Below are 14,560 nucleotides of genomic sequence, written 5' to 3' on the forward strand. Positions count from 1 at the left end.
AGATGTGGTGGAAACAGCAAGAAAACTAGAATTAGAAGTGGAGCCTGAAGATGTGACTGAATTGCTGCAATTTCGTGATAAAACCTGAATGGATAAGGAGTTGCTTCTTATGGTTGAGCAAAGAAAGTAGTTTATTGACATGAAATCAGCTGATGAAGATGCTGTGAACACTGTTGAAATAACAACAAATAATTTTAGAATATTCCATAAACAAAGCAGCAAGGTTTGAGATGACTGACTCTAAATTTGAAAGAAGTTCTGTGGGAAATATGCTATCAAACAGCACTGCATGCTACAGAGAAATCTTACATGAAATGAAGAGTCAATTCATGCAGTAAACTTCACTGTTATTTGGAAAAACTGCCACAGTTACCACAACCTTCAGCAACCCACCTGCCATCAACATTGAGTCAATGCTCTCTACCTCCACCAGCAAAAAGATTATCACTTACTGAAGTCTCAGATGATTATTAGTATTTTTTGGTAATAAAATATTTTTTTTTAGAGCTGGGTATGGTAGTGCATGCCTATAGTCCAACCTACTTAGGAAGCTGAGGCAGGAGGGGAAGAGTGCTTGAGCCCAAAAGTTTGAGTCCAGCCTGAGTAACATGGCAAAACCCATTTTTAAAAAAATAAAAACAAAAATAATTTTTAAATTAAGCTATGTACATGTTTTTTAAAGACATAGTGCTATTGCACAATTAACAGACTACAGTACAGTATAAATATCATTTTTATATGCAGTGGGAAGTAAAAAATTCATGTGACGGCTGGACACGGTGGCTTACGCCTATAATCCTAGCACTTTGGGAGGCCAAGGTGGGTGGATCACAAGGTCAGGAGACTGAGACCATCTTGGCTAACAAGGCAAAACCCCACCTCTACCAAAAATACAAAAAATTAGCCAGGCATGGTGGCATTTGTCTGTAGTACCAGCTACTTGGGAGGCTGAGGCAGGAGAATCACGTGAACCCGGGAGGTGGAGGTTGCAGTAAGCTGAGATCACGCCACTGCACCCCAGCCCAGCGATAGAGCAAGACTCCATCTAAACAAACAAACAAAAAATTAATGTGGCTCATTTTATTGCAGTGGTCTGAACTAAGCTCACAATATTTCCAAAGTATACCTGTACTTTTTCAAAAAATTAGATTATATATATTCACACTTCTATTTTATCTCAAATTCCTCACCTGTCCAGCTCAAATAAATCTTATCTTTTAAAAACACATTTTAAAGGATAATTTACTTTCCAAATATGTTCAATTTACATGATGATACATATTTTTCTCTCCATACAAATCTAGAAGAAAATGAAAAAGGCTACTGGTTACATAACTGGCCAGTGTTGGAAGTGCTTGTGAAAAAAACCATTATCGATTCAAGTTTTTTTTTTTTTTTTTTTTTTACTTAGGAGAACAAGGGGATAAAACTCACTGCATTTCAAGCAACTGCTCCAAAAAATCATGTATCTTCAAAACCATTTTACTCCTAGGTTTTAAAAAAACAAACAACTTTTACATTGTTTTCATATACATTTCTCTCTTTCCTACCCTTGAATTTAACCCTACAGAAAAGGCAAGTGCAATTTAGATAATATATTACCAGCAGTTATTCACTTGCTAAGCAACAGTTTATTCAAGTAAGTATTTTCTGGGCTGTTATGGAAAATGGCAAAATAAAAAGGCTTATTAAATTTACTTTAGATTATATCTGTCACTTCTTCCTTGTTAAAGGCAATTACTACCGAAGAAAATAAATTAAGCCTAATAATGTCACTCATTACAAAATTGGGTACTATCAAATTTTTATGGCTTTACAGGTAGTTGCTAATAGATTAAATGATGTTAACACTCTCTTATAATCTGAAGAAAGCAAATTTCTGCAAACATAATGGGACTAGTAAAGATGAAATAATAAAAGATAGTAGTGGTGGTGGAGAAAAGAAATTTAAAAAACAATAAATGAAATGAGGTACAGATGGACTTCATTTTTTTGCAGCTTATGAAATTAATGAAGACAAACAGCAAAAACAAAAGCCTAAAGGGATTAAAATCTAAGGGCGGCAAACATAAGCAACAAAGAAAGTGCAGATTCAAATACACATAAGCCTTACTATCATATTTGGAACTAAAAAATAAGTAAATAAACAAATACGCACAGGCCTGAGAAAGAACATAATTCCTTTGAGCTGGAGTTGTGAGAATAACATTCAAGTTCAAAGTAAGTTCAACTTGTTTTCCACTTTTCACTACCCTATTCAGCAAAGTGAAAATAACCTTGGGGACAGAGTTTAAATAAAACCCTTTTTCTGATATTCCCCTAAAAAATTCTCTCACTAGAAGGAAAATAATGAAAGGAACATTTTTCTCAATAGTTTCTATCTTCAAACAAGATTCGTAAAAATTCTCGAATGGTTTTAAGAAAAAGAAAACCAGACCAGCCTGGCCAACATGGAGAAACCCCATCTCTACAAAAAATACAAAATTAGCCAGGTGTGGTGGCGCATGCTTGTAATCCCAGCTACTTGGGAGGGTGAGGCAGGAGGATCACTTGAACCTGGGAGGCAGAGGTTGCGGTGAGTTGAGATCATGCCATTGCACTTCAGCCTAGGCAAAAAGAGTGAAACTCCCTCTCACATAAAAATTTAAAAAATAAAAAAGAAAAAAGAAAAAAAAGAAAAAAAACAACCACTGTTTACATCAAGGAGTCGTAATGTGTTATATGCTAAAAAGGAAGTGAGAATCATGGAATCACGGGATTAAAAGTAATTTTGAGGCCAGGTGAAGCGGCTCACACCTGTAATCTAAGCACTCTGGGAGGCAGAAGCAGGCGGATCACTTGAGGTCAGGAGTTTGAGACCAGCCTGGTAAAAATGGAACCTTGTCTCTACTAAAAATACAAAATTTAGCCGGTATGGTGGTGGGTACCTGCAATCCCACCTACTTGGGAGGCTGAGGCAGAAGAATTGCTCGAACCTGGGAGGCATAGTTTGTAGTGAGCGGAGATCACACCACTGGACTCCAGCCTGGGTGACAGAGCAAGACTTCATCTCAAAAAACATAAATAAAATAAAAGTAATTTTGACAGCTTATTCCCTTATCCTAAATTCATATAACCAAAGAAGCTGCTCACAATTTACAGACTTGAAAAATAAGAGGCTTCAAATTACAAATATATTTAATACTGTAATATTAACAAAGATTTAATTGCTTGTTTAAAAATTCAAAACAATTCCCGTAGCAAGTGTGTACTGTTACCACTTAAAGAAAATAACAGGGATAATCACATTCATCAAATACTTTTTTAAGCTGATGCTATGCTAGTCACCATAATGACTATATTCTACAGACTTGCGTTCTGCCATTAAAAAATTCTTAGACCATTCACTACTGAATTACTGTTTAGCTGGTAAACTGAGGCAAAATACTGAATAACCTGAGAAGTCACAAGTACAGTCAAAGTCCACGGTACAAAACTACTGAACCATGCTCCCTCTTTATATAATATTACATAGACTGCTGAGTTTAAATGTTATCCACTTAGTTGGGTTTAAAGTCTTTTCCAGATACAATCTAAACTGTGAGGAAAAAGTGAATTCTAAATTCCACATAAACTGACTTCTGCTGTGTCATTCTTTTTGCTTGAAAACTCATTGCCACTGATTCAGTTTCACCTGTTGGTAATGAACACAGAACTCATTGTGGGGAACAACAAACCAGTGTGTGAGAAAAGTAAGAGAAGTTATCAGATACACAGGGGAGTAAAACAAGTAACTGAAAAACACTTCAACCACAACAGTATTTTCTGTCCTAAAGAAGGCATTTTGAATCCTGATATTCTAGTTACCTCTTCCTTCATGAAAAATTCTATAGGTTCCAAAAGCACCCACGTTGCTTACTCACCTGGTTCATCTGAATCCTGAATCCGGGTTTTTATATCTGCTAAACTAAGCTCTTGAGAGATCGAAGCTGCTGCCCCCTCCTCTGGGTCCTCCACCTTAGTCACAGTGAAGTGAGGCATTGTTATAGTTAGATAGAAATACCTTACTCTTTCTATATTTAAACTTCCTTCCAATTAGTTTTCCCTTCCTACCTCTTCCTTGCTGTCCTTTCAGACTGTGATCCCCGCCTACAGGAGACAGTGGCTGGGATTCGGGAAGTACTTTAAGCTCACGTGACCTACAGGCCTGAGGGAGTGGGGCGCTTGAAGACACGCCTTCCACAGTGTTTATCACTTAAAAGGATTAAGCACTCCACCCTTGCTTATTGTTATTAGACTGAAGAACCCCAAGAAGAGTTTAGCCTGCTTTCCCAGAGCTGCTGAAAGCTGGAGACTGCACAGAATTCACAGTGAACTACCGTCCATTGCTTGTTCCTCTGTTTCCTTCACTGAAGTTGTCATCCTTATGTGCACGTCATGATCTCAACCTTTGCCTTCATATTTCACACAAGAAAGATTAGGAAACAGTTCACTTTTTTTTTTTTTTGACAGAACAGAGTCTCGTTCTTTCACCCAGGCTGGAGTGCAGTGGCGCGATCTCGGCTCACTGCAACCTCTGCCTCCTAGGTTCAAGCGATTCTCCTGCCTCAGCCTACTGAGTAGTTGGGACTACAGACAAATGCCACCACGTCTGGCTAAATTTTTTTTGTATTTTTAGTAGAGGCAGTCTTACCATGTTGGTCTGGCTGATCTCAAACTCCTGACCTCAAATGATCCGCGCCCCTTCAGCTTCCCACAGTGCTGGGATTACCGGCATGAGCCACTGCGCCCGGCCGGGAACCGTTCATTTTTATACTGTTCTCTTTAAAGAAAGACTGGCCCTACATCAACTTGGAATACGAAAGATGCAGCTGGGGTGGCTCAGGCCTGTAATCCTAGACCAGCCTGGCCAACAAGGTCAAACCCCATCTCTACCAAAAATACAAAAATTAGCCAGGCGTGGTGTCTCATGCCTGTAATCCCAACTACTCTGGAGGCTGAGGCCAGTGAATCTCTTGAACCCGGGAGGTGGAGGTTGCAGTGAGCTGAGATCACGCCACTACACCCCAGCCTGGGTGACAGAGTTGAGACTCTGTCTCAAAAAGGCCAGGCGTGGTGGCTCATGCCTGTAATTCCAACATTTTGGGAGACAGGCAGGTGGATCACAAGGTCAGGAGTTCGAGACCAACCTGACCAAAATGGTGAAACCTCATCTCTACTAAAAATATAAAAATTAGCCAGGCATGGTGGCAGGTGCCTGTAGTAATCCCAGCTGCTCAGGAGGGTGAGGGAGAATTGCTTGAACACAGGAGGCGGAGGTTGCAGGGAGCAAGACGGCTCCACTGCACTCCAGATTGGGCGAGAGAGTGAGACTCTATCTCAAAAAATAAAAAAAAAAAAAAAAAGAAAATATATTTCCACAAAAGGACTTGTACAAAAATGTTCACAGCAGTTTATACATAATGTCCAAAAACTGGAAACATCTTAGGTATACATTCACAAGACAATGGATAAAGTGTGATATACTCACACAAAGAATTACTACTCAGTAATAAAAAGGAATGAACTATTAATATGTTCAACAACATAGATGAATCTCAAAACCATTATACTAGGTGAAAGATGCTTTAAACAGAAGAGTACATAATATGTGAATCCACTTTTATAAGGTTTTAGAACAGACAAAATTAACCTATGATGCCGAAAAAGCAGGATAATGGTTGGATCTGGAAGAATGGAGATAGAGATTAACTAGGACTGGGCCTGAAAGAACTTCCTAGAGTGATGGTAATAATCTGCATCTTGATGGAGCTTAGGATTCCACATGTGCATGCATCTGTCAAAACTCAGCCAATGTTCACTATAAACTTGTGCCTTTGCTGGGCCCAGTGGCTCACACCTGTAATCCCAGCACTTTGGTAAGCTGAGTCAGGCAGATCACCTGAGGTCGGGAGTTCAAGACCAGCCTGACCAACATGAAGAAACCCCGTCACTACTAAAAATACAAAATTAGCCAGGCATGGTGGTACATGTTTGTAATCCCAGATTTGGGGAGGCTGAGGCAGGAAAATCGCTTGAACCTGGGAAGCAGAGGTTGTGGTGAGCCAAGATTGCATCATTGCACTTCAGCCTGGGCAACAATAGTGAAACTCATCTTAAAACACACACACACACACACACACACCCCTTTGCCTTCACTGTATGAAAAGTTTACCTTAAAAGAAAAAAGTTGCAATGACTGAATTCAAATTCGTATTATTTATACTTCATAATAATGCATTGTAAAGTATCTGTGGGAAGCAAACTGATTCTGCAATTTACCTTAAAATGCATATAACAAGGTAGATGGACACAGATATGAAAAGACAATTATGATAAAACGTTAATGATAGAATCTGGGTGGTGGGTGTACAGGTGTTCACTATAAAAGTCTTTCAATTTCTTGTATGCTTGAAAATTTTCATAATAGGCTGGGCGAGGTGGCTCATGACTGTAAGCCCAGCACTTTGGGAAGCCGAGGTGGGTGGATTACTTGAGGTCAGGAGTTCAAGGCCAGCCCAGCCAACATGGTGAAACTCATTTTCACTAAAAACACAAAAATTAGCCAGGTGCCATGGCAGGCACCTATAATCCCAGCTACTCAGGAGGCTGAGGCAGGAGAATTACTTGAACCCGGAGGGTGGGAGCTGCAATGAGCTGAAATCCCGCCACTGTACTCTAGGCCTGATGACAGAGTGAAGCTGTCTCAAAAAGAGAAAATTTTCATAATAAAATGTTGAAAAAATACAATGGACACCATTAAGAAAATGAATAGGCAAGCCACAGACTGGGAAAAATTATTCACAAAACATATGCTTGACAAAGGATATCTGCACCCAGAATATATCAAAATTCCCTACACCTCAATAATATGAAGACAAACAAACAAAATGGGCAAAAGATTTAAACAATTGACAAAGGAAGATACACAAACCACAAAAAGCTGTTGAAAAAGTGCTCAATCCCTGGCCATCAGGGAAATGCAAATTAAAATCACAATATAAAACAAGAGTCCCCAATCCCTGGGCCATGGACTGGTACTGGTCCCTGGCCTGTCAGGAACTGGGCCACACAGCAGGAGGATGAGCGGCAGGCAAGCATTTCCGCCTGAGCTCTGCCTCTTGTCAGATCAGCAGCAACATTAGATTCTCACAGGAGCACCAACCCTATTGCGAACTGCACATGCAAGGGATCTAGGCTGTGTGCTCCTTATGAGAATCTAATGCCTAATGATCTGAGGTGGAACAGTTTCATGCCAAAACCGTGCCTGTCCCCTGCCTTAGTCTGCGGAAAAATTGTCTTCCATTAAACCAGTCTCTGGTGTCAAAAAGGTTGGGGACTGCTGATTTAAAAGACTGTTGGCATTCAGGCATGGTGGCTCAGGCCTGTAAAACCAGCATTTTTGGGGGCCGAAATGGAAGGACTGCTTGAGCTCAGGAGTTTGAGATCAGCCTGGTTAACAAGGGGAAAACCCTTCTCTACCAAAATTCAGAAAAATTTAGCCAGGTGTGCTACTACACACCTGTAGTCCCAGCTAAGGCAGGAGGACTGCTTGAGCCTGGGAGGTTGAGGCTGCAGTGAGCCCTAACTGTGCCACTGCACACCAGCCTAGGTGAAAGAGTGAGATCCTGTCTCAGAAAAAAGACTTTTGGCAAAGATGTAGCATTAACATTGGTGGGGAGTATAAAATGGCACAATCATTTCGGAAAAAGTTCCAGTAGTTTTTTATAAATCAAAAACATATGCCTACCCTAAGACCCAGCAATTCTTTTCTCAGTATTTTTACCGAAGATAAATAAAAGCATAAATCCACAAAAAATTCAAACAAATATGCATACAGCAGCTTTATTCATAACAACCCAAGCAGGAAATAGCCCAGGTATCCATCAATAAAATAATCAACCTATAATATATGGCATATGATGAATTATTATTCAATGATAAACAGGGCTCATACAGGTATGAAATATTTATATTTTTATACTTTTAAAAATTATGATATTTTAGAGTAATAAGATATAAAGGTCAGTACAGGGCAAAAGGGGCATTTATAATGGCATTACTCCTATAGTGCTTTACATGTTAGGCCAAATCTTATACATATTGTATTTATGTTACTAATTAGTTTCAGTAAAACACATTATTTGTGACTACAGTATATTATACCTGCTAAAAAATAGTTAGCATGCCCATTCTTCAGAAGAATGAGTCTATTCAGGGGTAGTATTTTGACACTGCAATCTTAAGATATACTAGCATAGCTCAGAACTCATAATAACCAGCGTTTTGTTTTATTCAGTCCATTTATTAAAAAAAATTTTTAAGTCAGATTTAGTGAAAAGATCAGAATAATTAAGGGAAAGTCAGTGGGAAATTATTTTCAACATAAGGATTCTCTATCAGAGGGCTACTGGTAGGGAAACAGCACTCTACATCCCACACTCCATACCCCCTCCAGTGTGGCATCATTTAGAAGGTTAGGTGAACATGAAAGGATGGGAACCACTGTTTTAGAATACTGCTTTGCAACTTATCTCTGGTAAAGAACTTTTTTTTCTTTGAATCTCCAATTCATTACAGGCCAATAATTTTGTTAGAAAATATTAAAAATGAATTAACAGAAAAACTAAATAAATATATACCAAATACAAGCCCCAATTTGTTATTGTTAGATTTGACAGACATACATTTGTTCTATCAAGCTGCTATGCAAGTTTCTGAAAACTCAATTTCTGAACTTATCTCCTCACAGGCAACAAATAGCACTGTCTCTTACTACACTCTGAATAGTTCTGTGTTAGAAAATGCTGTAAACATCTTACAGGACAATCAGCAGTTCACCACTTACGTTTAGGGTTACTAGTATACCTGGAGCCTGAAAGATACAGTCTCATTCGTAAGTAGAAGATGTATACACGTTTTCCTTATTTATCATAAGGAAAATAAGCAAACCCTTTTATCCCTCTGCAACTGAGACAGTAAATATTAGTGAAAAATATCAAAACGATCAAACTCTAAATTTTGCCTCCTATGTACAATTATTGAAGGAATCAATTACTTTGGTAAAGACCAACTATCATGGGATGTTAAGGACTTACTGCTTACGTCTTCCATATCTCGACTTGAAACTGTCTATGAAAATGGATTTTTATGAAATGTTATCATTGGTGAATACATAATGAATTTGGGGGCTAAAACTAAAAGATAATAAATATATAAAATACATTATTTTCTGATGGATTCATCATATTGTAGATTACGTAAGGAAGACAAAGAGTTCTCCAAGTTAACGCCTCAGGAAAATCTCATGCTTTAACTGAGGGCAAAAGGATCACACATTTAGTCAGTAATATTTGAGTGCCAACTATGTGCCAAGAAATAGGAATGAAATGGAGAGCAAGACACTGTTCCTGCCCAAGAAGCTCACAATCTTATTATCTAATTAACTATAGACTCAAAGGCAATATAAAACTAGGATTATAAGTGCAATGCACTACAAGCAAAGAACGAACCTTGAGAACACAACACACCACCACCTGCCCATCTACTTTTTCAGAAAACTAAAAGTTGTGTCTTCACTAGAGGAAAAAATGGAGTAGGATAGTTGATGGCTAATTTGATAGGTACTTCAGCCATTTCGGCTGCTGATCCAAATACTAAAGCAGGCATTATCAAATGCCCCTGAGTACTCAGTTTCCACTGATACCTCTTCACTGTATCACAACTCTTTATAAAAGGCGGCCAGCTTTCTCCTTAGTCCAATGTCATTATAGCCTAGGTGTGATAGGACCTAAGAATCAACAACCAAGGAGGTAGCACTGGCAGGTATGAACACAGACATTCAGTAACTGAGAATTTCACTTCTGATGTATGACACTTCTAGTCAACACAAAAACAGTATATAGAAAATAAAACTCACATTAAGCAACATATTGTTAAAACTTAGGACATATTTCTTAAAATGTGAAGGAAAATGAAAACATAATCCAAAACAAAATTTCCTTGTTAATTTTTTCTCAGAAAACAAGTGTTTTTATAAGTTACTGCCTTCTCCCTCCCCTGAAACAAAACTCCATTTTAGATCTACGGAGACTTGGGTCAAAATCTTCATTAGGACAGAGGGACTAATGTAACTAGGTCAATAACTGTCGATAAAACTCAGCACTACGACACTGCTCTAGGCACATAATTTGTGTAAACAACAATGAAATACCTAACCTTATACTAGATTTCCTTTTAGGAACACAGAATCTAAGTTATTCAGAGAATACGCCATTTTATTAATTTTTTTTTTTTTTTTTTTTGGATATAGGGATCTTGCTCTGTCACCCAGGCTAGAGTGTAGTGTCATGATCACAGCTCACTATAACCTTGACCTCTCAAACTCAAGCAATCCTCCCATCTCAGACTCCCAAGTAGCTGGGACTACAGGTCCACACAACCATGCTTCGCTACTTTTTTTTTTTCTGTAGAGATGAGGTTTTACTATGTTTCCCAGGCTAGCAATTGCATCCTAATAAATGTTTCAATAGGGCCAACTACTATTAGCATGCCAGAGAAAATGCAGTGTAATGACAAAAATGCTGGTCTTAGCATTACATGTGCCTGGGTTCAAATCATTATTCTTCAATTTATTACTTGTGTGACCTTGGGCAAGTTACTTAACCTTATCAACCTCAGGTTTCTCTTGGATGAAAAAAATTTCATATTAGTACAGAAGAAAATGACTTTAAAAAGGAAAAAATACCCAAACTGATCATTTTTCAAAAGGAGAAAGAAGTGATCTCATAGTCTAATAGGAAAGAATGTTTGTCTTTCCTTTTTTTCTTTTTTTTACAGAGTCTTGCTCTGTTGCCCAGGCTGGAATGCAGTGGCACGACCTCGGTTTACTGCAACCTCCACTTCCTGGGTTCAAGTGATTCTCCTGCTACAGCCTCCTGAGTAACTGGGATTACAGGCATCCACCACATACCTGGCTAATTTTTGTATTTTTAGTAGAGATGGGGTTCCACCATGTTGGCCAGGCTGGTCTTGAACTTCTGACCTCAAATGATCCACCTACCTTGGTCTCCCACAGTGCTGAGATTACAGGCGTGAGGCACCATGCCCAGCTGGGAAGAGTGTTTTTCTATTCCTATCAATTCTTAAAATTTCATTTGAAATGAAGTATGCTGTTGAACCAGAAAAAAATAAATCAACTGAAGCATAATCTTCTGCATGCGTCTTAGGATGCAAATTAGCCAGTTGTGAAAAAGGCTGTCAAAAAAAAAAAAAAAAAAAAAAAAAAGCAACTTTAAATATGGTAAATGCAAATGCTCTCAAAATAGAATAAAGGTAAATTTTGGTAAGATTCAATTTCTCATAGATCCTCAAAGTGAAAATGTACATGTATATATAAGAGCTTTTAACTTATTAGTGTTCTCTCTTCTCTTTTTAAACTGGCAATATAAAAAACATAGCTTTACCTCAAAGTACATGTAGACCTGTCTGGTAAAATGAGATAAATTCAAGTACCACTTCGCCAAAAATTAAAGTTATTTACCAAATGGTTATGACTATAAACAGATGAATGTCAGCCGGGCGCGGTGGCTCACGCCTGTAATCCCAGCACTTTGGGAGGCCGAGGCGGGTGGATCACGAGGTCAAGAGATCAAGACCATCCTGGTCAACATGGTGAAACCCCGTCTCTACTAAAAATACAAAAAATCAGCTGCGCATGGTGGTGCATGCCTGTAATCCCAGCTACTCAGGAGGCTGAGGCAGGAGAATTGCCTGAACCCAGAAGGCGGAGGTTGCGGTGAGCCGAGATCGCGCCATTGCACTCCAGCCTGGGTAACAAGAGTGAAACTCCGTCTCAAAAAAACAAAAACAAAAACAAAAAAAAACAGATGAATGTCATCAACTGAATATTTTGCATGGATTTCTCAAGGCCGTGACAAATGTAACAAAGTTTAGCAAAGCAGTAATGAAACTACAAACCAAAAGCTGCCACTGGTTAATTTCGCTAGAAAACTGAAAACTGAAACCCAACTCTGAGCTAACAGGAAATTTAAAAGAAAAGAAAAAAAAAGACTAAAATTAAAATTAACACCTAAGTGTACCTGTAATTTCCTAACAATGTGGCTTTTGTATTCTATTTCTATAGTTGTATTTTCCTTCCTTCCTTCCTTTTTTTTTTTTTTTTTTGAGAGGGAGTCTTACTCTGTTACCCAGGCTAGAGAGGAGTGGTGCGATCTCGGCTCACTGCAACCTCTGCCTCCTGGGTTCAAGTGATTCTCCTGCCTCAGCCTCCCAAGTAGTTGGGACTTCAGGCACGTGCCACCATGTCTGGCCTTCTATGGTTAATTTTCTCATATTTTTAGTAGAGATGGGGTTTCACCATGTTAGCCAGGATGGTCTCCATCTCCTAACCTTGTGATCTGCCTGCCTTGGCCTCCCAAAGTGCTAGGATTACAGGTGTGAGCCACCATACCCAGCCTTCTACAGTTTTCAACTACAAAAACTAAATTTTTTTTTCTTTTTTCTTTCTTTTTTTTTTTTAGAGACAGGGTCTCGTTATGTTGCCCAGGCTGGAGTGCAGTGCTATTCACAGGTGCAATCCCACTACTGATAAGCATGGGAGTTTTGACCTGCTACGTCTCTGACCTGGGCCGGTTCACCCTTCCTTAGGCAACCTCGTGGTCCCCCACACCCTGGAGGTCACCATATTGATGCTGAACTTAGTGCAGACATCCAATCAGCATAGCACACTATACCCCAGGACTCCTGGGCTCAAGTGATCCTCCCACCTCAGCTTCCTGAGTAGCTGGGACTACAGGCACACACCACTGTGCCTGGCAAAAACTGAAATTTTAAGAAGAAAGAATCTTCAGCCTTTACATTTCTTTTCAGTTAAGACATCCAAAGGTAACTTCAAAATTTCAGTTTTTGCATAGGTCCTCTGACTTATTTATAGCATTGACTTAATTCTGAAATCTTGTTAAGTATAAATTTCACTTTAACAGTAACTTAAATATTCTTCAAAAGTAAAACACACCTGAATATCACAAATGTTAAAGTACGGTAATCACCTTAGAGCTGAGCAAATATGGTGATGATGTTTCCTACCAATCATCTTTTGAACTTCTACCATTAAGGCAAGGTGCTGTATGAGTGTGTACATGATGTATGTTCTGCAGTTTTGTGCTCGTAACTTCAAATGTAATTGTTGAAATTCTTAAAAATACACCAGGGCCGGGTACGGTGGGTCACATCTGTAATCCTAGCACTTTGGGAAGCCGAGGCAGGCAGCTTGCTTGAGCCCAGGAGTTAGAGACCATTCTGGGCAACGTTGCAAAACCCAATCTCTACCAAAAGCAAATACAAAAATTAGCTGGGCGTGGTGGTGCGTGCCTGTACTCCCAGCTACTCGGGAGGCAAAGGCAGGAGGATCGCTTGAGCCCAGGAGTTCCAGACTGCAGTGTACTGCGAATGTGCCTCTGAATAGACACTGGACTCTAGCCTGTGTAACAGTTAGACTCTGTCTCAAAAATAAAATAAAATAAAATATACACTGAACCACTAACTACAGGGTTTTAACAGAGAATGGCGGCCAGGTGTGGTGACTGACATCTGTAATCCCAGTACTTTGGGAGGCCGAGGCAGGTGGATCATGAGATCAGGAGTTCGAGACCATCCTGGCCAACATGGTGAAGCCCCATCTCTACTAAAAATACAAAAATAAGCCTGGCGTGGTGGTGTACACCTGTAATCCCAGCTCTCATGAGGCTGAGGCAGGAGAATTGCTTGAACCCAGGAGGCAGAGGTTGCAGTGAGCCAAGACTGCACTGCTGCACTCCAGCCTGGGTGACAAACAGTGAGACTCCATCTCAAAGAAGAAAAAAACAAACAAAGAATGGCTTCTTGTTTTTCCATATACTTGTAAAACTTATAAAACTTTATAAAAATAATACATTGTTTTAACATTCACAAAATAAAATGCTCACATAATTCCTACACTATAGCACTCCAAACATTCATACCTACTCCTCAGAAACACACATCACCAAAAACTTAAACACGTGTAACTTCATTATTCTGAATCAACAAGCTCACCAGGTACAGCTGTATAGACCGTGCACAAGGGCATTAGGCCAGAAGGGCAAGGAGAAAGGGGTTGAAATCCAGCTTGCCCTACTCCAGTGAAGCCATGATGGCTCAGGGTACAAAGGGGTGCCTTTTTAGAATTTGCACAAAGTTCTTAGTAGTCCAGAAGTATATGTTAGACATGAAGGGCAAAAGAAGCAGCAGCCATAATTCAAAAGCTTACAGAATTATAAGTTGCCTTAAATGTTGGCATTAGAAACATTCTCCTAACAGCTTTAAAATGGGAAAACATGACTTTCATAAGCTTCCCAGGTTTGCAGGAGTGCCTTCTTTCATTTGTTTATTCCATTCCAGTAAAGGTAATATCAAAGAGAATCTGGAATCTAGAAACATGCCACTGAAAAGAAAAAAAATTGGGGCTCATGATGGAAAGACTTACTAATGACATATGAAAGAC

The 14,560-nt window shown here is 39.2% G+C and overlaps 1 protein-coding gene across 8 annotated transcripts in view; it reads right to left on the reverse strand.

Annotated features, from left to right (window-relative positions):
* Positions 1-14,560, reverse strand: part of SLC12A6 (solute carrier family 12 member 6) — a 100,417-nt gene that overhangs the window by 76,642 nt on the left and 9,215 nt on the right. For 2 of the 8 annotated variants that reach the window (XM_032261258.1, XM_032261257.1), the window contains exon 1: positions 3,903-4,540. The exons of the other annotated variants lie outside the window; for them this stretch is intronic. In XM_032261258.1, the coding sequence (XP_032117149.1) occupies positions 3,903-4,020 (118 nt within the window). In that variant the 5' untranslated portion in view covers positions 4,021-4,540. Of the gene's footprint in view, positions 1-3,902; positions 4,541-14,560 lie in introns of those variants that run through there. 8 annotated transcript variants of the gene reach the window in all.

The sequence above is a fragment of the Sapajus apella genome, unplaced genomic scaffold, assembly GCF_009761245.1.
Source record: "Sapajus apella isolate SASKATOON/1434 unplaced genomic scaffold, GSC_monkey_1.0 scaffold122, whole genome shotgun sequence".
NCBI lineage: Eukaryota > Metazoa > Chordata > Mammalia > Primates > Cebidae > Sapajus > Sapajus apella.